At 50.2% G+C, this 8,475-nt stretch overlaps 1 protein-coding gene across 2 annotated transcripts; it reads left to right on the top strand.

The window, feature by feature from the left end:
- The first annotated feature begins 337 nt into the window (after positions 1 to 337).
- On the top strand, positions 338 to 4,473 carry LOC101149155 (putative cystatin-9-like protein CST9LP1). 2 transcript variants are annotated; one of them, XM_004061906.5, is made up of 3 exons: positions 345 to 641; positions 2,150 to 2,263; positions 3,211 to 4,352. In XM_004061906.5, the coding sequence occupies exons 1-3, from the start codon at positions 402 to 404 to the stop codon at positions 3,298 to 3,300; spliced, it is 444 nt and encodes a 147-aa protein (XP_004061954.5). In that variant the 5' UTR covers positions 345 to 401; the 3' UTR covers positions 3,301 to 4,352. The 2 variants fall into 2 exon arrangements, with proteins under 2 accessions (XP_055228528.2, XP_004061954.5); XM_055372553.2 differs by having other exon boundaries at positions 338 to 641; positions 2,150 to 4,473.
- Positions 4,474 to 8,475: the final 4,002 nt, after the last annotated feature.

Here is an 8,475-nt window from a genome sequence, read left to right as displayed (position 1 = left end):
TCACCTTCCACTCACACCTCTTGTACTCCTATTCTTATTTCAGGGACTGACCCTGGGACACCCGAGGAAGTGGGTGCTCTCCTCTAGCCCACTGAGGCACTAGGGAGCATTGGTGGCTGGACCTCATGCCCTGCTCTTGCCCACTGGGGTCCCTTATCTTTCTAACTCACCCCCATGGTTGCTGTTACTTCTCCCTGAACAAGAGATGATTGAAACAGCTTTGTCTGGAGGAGGTGAAGCCACATTTGGGAGGGACAGATTATAATGCCAGAGATGAGGCCTGGAGGGAGGAGTTTCCGCCTGAGCTCAAGAGTTTAAGGGCCAGAACTGTGTTCAGTAGGTTCCTGTGGGAGTCCAGGCTGAGAAGGCTGGAGGGCGGAGTGCTTCCTGTGCCCTGCGCCATGTGGAGTCTGCCGCGGAGCAGGGCTCTGTCCTGGGCACCACTGCTGCTTCTCTTCAGCTTCCAGTTCCCGGTTACCTATGCTTGGCGTTTCCAAGAGGAAGAGGAGTGGAATGACCAAAAACAAATCACTGTTTATCTCCCTCCCACCCTGGAGTTTGCCATGTACACATTCAACAAGCAGAGCAAGGACTGGTATGCCTACAAACTGGTGCGTGTCCTGGATTCCTGGAAGGAGCAGGTTGGTGAGCACATCCTCTTCTGCACTAGTGTCCAGCACAGGCTGCTGAGTGATGGGCAGGGGTGGCAGCATGTGGGGCAGGGCTTAACCAGGACTCCTGGTTCACCATTTGTAGTCTAAACTTGTATAAAATACAACCTCAGAAATTTGCTTTTTGTCTTTATGAAAGATATACATTATAATTTTTTTGAGTCCAGATCTACTCAATGCTAGATATATTATTCAACCTCCATGATTTTTATGGCATCACTTAACTGAAGAATGACCTCAAAATAAGGAAAACCGAGAAAATGATGCATCCGGTGAGGAAATGGGTCACACAAAAAGCGTCCACAGACAGAAACTGAGAAACATTTCAAAGAAATTAAAAAAGAGATAATTAGGAAAAGAGATAATCAGAGTAAAAGAAAGGGAAGAGAGAGACAGAGACAGATAGGCAGAAAGAGACAGAGAGAGACAAAGAGAGCTGATAATTCAGAAGTAAAAAAGAAGCACCATCGGCCCTGAGAGGCCGCTGTGAAGTCAGTTCTTCTCTGATTTCTACCTGCTCTGGGCTCCTCGCTGCGTCTACACTTAATGAGTTGAATGTTGTGTTACACTCTTCCACAGTCCATGGTCCTTAATCCTAAAATGTTCTCCTTTTAATGGAATCACTAAATGATTCAATCACTAAATGATTCAGGAATGTGCCATTCATCTGGGCTGCAGGCACGAACAATTAAAATGCCCTCCTAGTGGAGAACGTCTGGTTTAGAGGGAGAAGGAGTGTTGCTCTTCCTTTGTCAGCACCAAGATCCTGAAAGAAGGGTAGAGGGACCCCAGTGCCGCACAGAGCTTAAACTCTGGAAAGACTCTGTGCAAGGTCCTGGCTGGATGGGGAGGGAGTCTATGGAGTGGAATGACATAGAATGGAGTGGGAAGGAGAGCAAGGAGAACTTCAGAGTGCACTTTGCAATAGGGCAGACGGTGTTTCTTAAAGCCGTTGTCCCAAGGGTGTGTGCCTGTGTGTAGTGGGAGCGCTGGGTGGCATTCTTGCATTCCTCTTGCTGGAGGTCAGGTGGAAGGTTGGACAACACACTCTAGATGAGGCTCCCCCTGCCCCAGAGCTGAGGTTACCCTGAAAACTGATGGAGAGCTAACACCTTCCCGAGCATGCAGCACATGTCCTCTGAAAATGCAGCTGCAGGCTCACATGCCTGCTGAGAGTGAAGCCGGATCTCATCATGGGAGACAGGGAGGTGAAGCTGGAGATACAGGATGCATTAATAGGGTTTGACAGCCTGTGTCTGTCCCAGGACACACCACACATATTTGCTGTTTGCTCTTAACTCCTCAGTCTAGAGAAGGTCTCCTGGGTTTTACCTCCAGTGACCTGATGCCAGGCCCATGCGCGAGCTCCCTAGTGGGGGAGAGTGTTGCAGCCTCTTCCTACAAGGTCACATTTTCACAAGGAGTTACCTATGAGCAACTCAAAGAGTCTGTCCACTTTAATCTTTTTTATTCAACAGGGTTATGATAAGATGACATTCTCCATGAATCTGCAACTGGGCAGAACCATGTGTGGGAAATTTGAAGATGACATTGACAACTGCCCTTTTCAAGAGAGCCCAGAGCTGAACAATGTAAGACAAGACACCAGCTTCCCTCCTGGATACAGCTGTGGATGCCGCATGGGGTGTGGTGTGGACACCGGTGCAGCTGACAAAGAGACTTAGAGGAGTGAGCCTGCAGCAGCCTCTACCAGGCTACCTTGCTTGTGCCTTAGTGGCGAGCACACAGGGGCAGGCAGCCAGGGGTCCACTTGCAGTCTCCTGGCCAATTTGAGTTTTCCTGACTCTGCCATGTCACGCCACTACAGCTGCTTGTACCCAGGGCACATGGCCTTCAGACTGCTCTTGCCCCCTGGGGTCCTAGTCTCCAAGGCCTGAGTAGAGACTGTCCCCTCTCTGGTCTTCCTCCCCAGCCTTCCTCTGCCTTTTGAAGAAAGAGCCTCGTGGGGATCTGACATCACCTCTCTCTGAGTGTGCAGTTCTCAGGGTCCCCCTCCCCTAATCCAGAGCCTGAGGCAGGTGGAGGCTGAGGAGGGACCCCACTGCCCTCCCTCCCTGGTCCTGTCCTGGCTCCTGCTGAGCTGCAGTACCTGCTCTGGGGACAAGGACATAATGAACCCTGACACTGCACAACACATCTAGCATTACTCCATCCCCTTATCAGAGGATTAGTTAATAGGTTAAGTACTTGTTTAAATCTGAGAGCAGCTCCCTCTGGAATGGAGTGTGCCATGCTGTTCTTGGAGGATGAAAGACACTAGACAGCCTGGGTTTCCCCTGGAGGCTGCTGGCTGGGGTGGAGGGTGCTACTACAGGTGTTCCTTGGTCAGGAGGGAGCCACAGATCACCCTGAAAGTCTGGAACAGCCCAGAACTCAGGCTGGAGGGCCACACTTGGGGTCCAGAGCCCAGCCCTGGGAATGGGCAAGATTGAGATGGAACCTGTGTTGATAGCAGAAGCCACAAGCTTCTGCGTCCCAAGCCCCCACACACTGTCCCTTCCTGTGCTTGCTCCCTCAGACCTGCACCTGCTTCTTCACCATTGGAATAGAGCCCTGGAGGACACGGTTTGACCTCTGGAACAAGACGTGCTCAGGCGGGCATTCCTGAGTGGGTCCTAGCCACGGGAATGGCCACCTGCTGTCCTCTCCTTTCCAGCACGTCGGCAGTTCCTCAACATGGCCCTTCAGTGCCTGAGCAGCTCTGTGCTTGTGTGTTCTTACTTTCCATGTGTTAGGAGTTCATGCTCAGGTATTTTAGAAATTCTTCATTGTCTAAATTCATCATGTAGTATACATCTTAACAATTAGCATTTTAAGAAGCTTTGTGTGCCATGATTCTGGAGGAAGGGGCTTGGGCAGTTGATGGAGTTATTCTCAGCAGGGCAACCTCCTGGGCTCTCAGGGGTAAGTTTTTCTCCCTTGTTGGGCCTCCTGAGCCACTTCCAGAGGCACAGGTAAGGTGCGTCTGAGCTGCTATCTCAGGGCCCCTTGCAGGCTGCAGAGGGGCAGTGAGGGTGGCCTCCCAGGGTATCAGATGTGCACATGGAGCAGGACAGGGACTCGGGATCCCACATAACAAATGTGACATTGGCACTAATGCTCAGGGTGCACGTATACCTAGTGTGTTAGCTGAGAATAGCCAGCAGCTATGGACACCCTGTCCACATCTCCCAGATCAGGCTCCAGCATGTATTTTCTGTAAAGATTTAAGGAGTAACTATTTTGATCTTTGTAGGCCATATAGTCTATATAGTCACTTTCTCAGCTACCCAGCACAGCCTTTGTAAGTTGAAAGCAGCCATAGGCAATGCATAAACAAATAAGAGCAGTCCTGTCCCAACAAGACTTTGTTTACACATGGAGACAACCAGACTGGGCTGCATTTGGTCCTCGGGCCATGGTTGCCAACTCCTAAGGTCAAGTCTGAGAGCCACGCTCCATCTTCAGAAGCGAGGCAGGTGAATGTCCCAGTCTCCCAGCCTCCTGGCACCCGATTCAGAGTGTGTGTCACATGGGTCTCAGAGCTCCCCAGCAGGATAAACACCCCCGACCCCAGCGTAACCCATTGATAACAGACACATTGTGTTTCCCCTTCTCTGTCTCCCTTTCTCACATGTGCCTCCTGGGATCATCTCCAAATAAACTACCTGCACCCACCAGTCTGCGTTTCAGGGTCAGCCTGGGGGGACCCAACACAGACCTGTGGTGCGTTTGGACCATCGTCTTGGGACGTATCCTCCATAGACGTGCTGGGAGGGTGGTCCCTAGATCATGGGCATTCAGGCAAGGCAGAGTGGGGAGCCAGGCCCGGAGACCTCCCTGTGGCCTGCCAGCACTGAGGTAGGCACAGCTGCTGCACTTTGTCCCATCTGGTGCGTGGGTCTCTGGAACCCACACAGCCCTGCCCTGCCTTGTTCCAGACTTGAACAGATTTTCCTTTGAGACCCTCCCACCACCTCCCCTGTCTGCTCCCACCCTTGGTCCTTCTCTTGACCCTGACTCCATCAGCAGAAGGAAACTCAGAAGAGGCGCTTTATCCACAGCGCCTCCTGCGGATCCAAAGAATCCACCCTACTCATTCCATTTGAGAACCATTTCTGAGACAGCTCCCAGGACAGGGTCTCATGGGGAGTGAGCTCACTGAGGTGATGGGGTGTCCTGGCTCAGGACCCTTTTGGAGCACAGCCGTCCCTCATGGAGCAAGGGGAGAGGAGCCCACTCTAAGGCACTGGCTCCTGGGAGGATGCACTAATTCCTGCCTGACTCAGACTATATGTGTGGGTCTTTAACAGTTTTCTGCATCCCTAAGAAATGGACATCCACAATTTCTGGGACATGTGTTGATTTCTATTGTATTTCCAGACTCATCATGCATGACATGACCCAGGTGCACAGGCCTAATTAGAGGACAGGAGTCGCATTGCAGGCCCTGTTCCTTTGGAAAGACCTCTCCTAGCTTGCCTTGCCTGTCTGCACTCGCTCCTGGAGACAGCTATACTTCTCCTCCTTCGGGAATTTGTGCAGTGAAGAATCAGGAAACTGGGTTCATAGATGTTGAGTGTAGCCATGAGGTGGGCCCCTGAGCAAATTTTGTGCCAGAGGCTAAGGCCAGAGACATGCTGGGAACGTCTGGTCAGTAGCATCCCTGGACCCCAACCCCAGGAAGGAAAAGGGGCACAGATTGTAGTGTAGTGTCACTAGCTTCCTCCTTCCCCAGAAATGTGAGTTCTCATTTAACCCTGCACCCCTCAGCTCCTAATCTGTCATCTGCTGTCCCTGAGTCATTTATATAAAGATGGCAACCTCTGCTTGGCTGTCCTCAAATGGTTACAGCTGAAGTCAAAAGTGGCAGTAGAAGAAAACACTAAGTATAAATTAGTTCCAAAATGTGCTACATATACACTACTTTATTCTACCTTGTGGCCACTTTCCCATCTGCTGGGGGACATCTGGATACTTTCCTCATTTTTCTCAGGGGGTCAGGGCTGGGACACAGCCTTGGGGAGATTGACCATAATAATGAACATAAAGTGATGAGGAAAATGTGAGGAGGTTTTTGCAGACTCCCCAAACCTCCCTCCTTGAGGCAGAGGAAGGGAAGATGGGGTGGAGCCTGGGGAGGGCAGGGAACTGCCGGGATACATACACAAGGAAACATCTCAGCTGTCAGTCCTGGCCCTGTATGTGGTCTCAGGACAACTCCCACTCACTCCAAATCTCCACTTCAGGTCCTAAGACCCAGAGTCCCTCATGTCCACATACCTCCTGTGAGTTGGAGTTCTGGTTCTTCCCTGGCCCCTGCTGAGCCCAGGAAAGGAACTGTCCTCTTCTGTTTGTGCTGCTATAACAGAATAACACAGGCTGGATAATTTACAGGAAACAGAAATTTATTTTTCACAGCTCTAGAGGCTGGGAAGCCCAGGACCAAGGTGCCAGCATCTTGTGAGGGCCTCCCTGCTGTGTCCTCAAGTGGTAGAAGGTGGAAGGGAAGCTACACTGCATGAAGCCTCTTTGATATATGTCTGTGTCCTTCCTGGTGCGGCTAAGGCTAACGCGGCCTTGGTAGAGAAGGAGACAATTTAGAGGTGTCTCAGGAGCCTCTATGTCCACACATTCCATTTCCTTTCATGCTCATATAAAAATATTGCTGTTAGTCAATAAACTCAAAAATTCCATGAGTCAGTGAAACTGTCTTGATCTTAATTCTTCATCCTGACTCTGACTCAATGGGTCAACAGAGGCCAGATGGTTTTGAAGAGCTAAACCTGAACCCATGCACAGATCACATTAATAAAACTGACCTTAGATGTGGGCAGTAGGGTTTGGTACGCCCTAAGACAACATGGGGTATGAGTACGACGGAAACAAGCAGCCCGGGACATGTGAAGACCCAGGTCCCTCCAATGTTCAATCACACTGTCAGGGCTCAGCAAAGAACACCTTCCTCCATGGGCTGCTCATGAGAGCACGTCGGGCTGGCCAGCTCAGGCCAAGAAGCAAGGGAGACCAAGTCCCCCAGATGGACAGGTTGCATACCCACGGAGCTTGGGGATGAAGGCGAGGGTAGATGAGAGAGATGTGTCCTCAGGTGCTGCAGCTAGTAGCATAGGGATCCCATTCCTGAGGCAGGGAGAGAATGGAACCAGAACTGCTCTGACAGTGTCCCCACAACCCTGCCAGCACATGGGAAAGAAAGGGGCCCAGGGTTGTGTGGGGCCATGAAGAATGCCACTTCACCTGCCCCCCACCCAAGAGCTCAACTGCTGGCAGATGTTAGAGAGTGCAGGTTGAGGACTGACCTCTTACATTTTTTTCTTTATTTCTGAAATTCCTGTTTAAGGACCTGAGGAATCATGCCTTACAAACCATAAAATTTCATCAAAAATGTCCTTTCTGACCCAGTACATTGTGACTTGTTTTCCAACCTGACTCTGGCATGGCATCACCTGACAGATAGTAGAGCCCCTTAGCATTCCTTTCTACTGACTCCATGTTTTAGACAAAGCTTAACTTTTTCTACCAATTTCCAACTAAAGAATCCCTAAACCCACCTAAAACTTGTAAGCCAATGCCTTGAGATGTCCCACCTCTTGGGACCAAACCAATATATACCTTCCATGTATTGATTTATAATTTTACCTGCAACTCCTGGCTCCATGACATGTTTCAAACTAACCTGTAACCAGACCACCTCAGCCACACTTTCTCAGGACCTCTTGAGACTGTGTTTCCCTTTCTTCGTCACTCATATGGCTTAGAATAAACCTCTTTAAATATTTTGGCAGAATTTGGTTTTTCCATTGTCAAGGTAAAGGGTATCCTGATTTCTGATCTCAGCCAGGCAAGCCCCTGGGGGTCTCAGGGAGCCATTTACAGTAGATCTGGGTTCCACTATCAAGTTGGCTCCTCCAGAAGCTGACTTGGAGACAAAAAATTCAAGTACAAGTGGCTTATTTAGAAATGATTCCAGAAAGGCAGTTGAAAAGTGGAAATGGTAACGGGCAGAAGCAGCACGGATAGTGAGATTAGCAATATGGATAGCTAGGGCTCAGTCTTGCAGGACACTCCTCAGTGACTGGGTAGACACAACTTGGTGTTATATCCCAGGGGATAAAAGGCCAGGATGTTTATCCTCCAACTTCTATCATTGGCTGAGGGCTCCTCTCAAGGGTATTACCCACTGGCACTCCAGCCTGCCCTTCATTGGCAGAGAAAGCCACTAGGCAGAGAGGCTCAGAAGGTTGCAGTCAGCCCTGTCAGAGAAGAGCCCTCAAGGACAGCTGTCATGCAGGTGGCCTCTGAGATTCACCATCCTTCCGTCATGTGTCTAAGTTAGAATCTGACCCTGTATTACTACTGGCTATTACACAATATTGTCTCCTTGCCCCAGCCTGCACATTGGTGCTGCTGTCTAAGCATCAGGATTTCAAAAGTGCCTCTTTACGGTCATGGTATCACCTCAATCCACTCCCCATACACATGCATGCATACACATGCACACGTGTGCACACTGTAGTGGCTGGCCTCCCAGATGGCCTCCAGTGACCCTAATCTCTATCTTTATGTCCTTGTGTAGTCCACACTGAGCCAGGGCTGTTCTGGGTTGAGTCTAGTTTACAAAGGATACAGTGGCTTCCATCTTGGTCTCTGGGAACACTGTGTCTGGAGCAAGTCATCCAAGATACCAAGCTGACGTACAGTCTTGTGGAGAAGCCACGTGGAGAACAGAGACCTCAGTCAATAACCATTATCAACCTGCAGCCATGGGAGTGAGCTACCTTGG

The sequence above is a fragment of the Gorilla gorilla genome, chromosome 21, assembly GCF_029281585.2.
Source record: "Gorilla gorilla gorilla isolate KB3781 chromosome 21, NHGRI_mGorGor1-v2.1_pri, whole genome shotgun sequence".
Lineage (NCBI taxonomy): Eukaryota > Metazoa > Chordata > Mammalia > Primates > Hominidae > Gorilla > Gorilla gorilla.
Note: the sequence above shows the minus strand (reverse complement) of the source record. Positions and strands in the feature narration are given on the sequence as shown.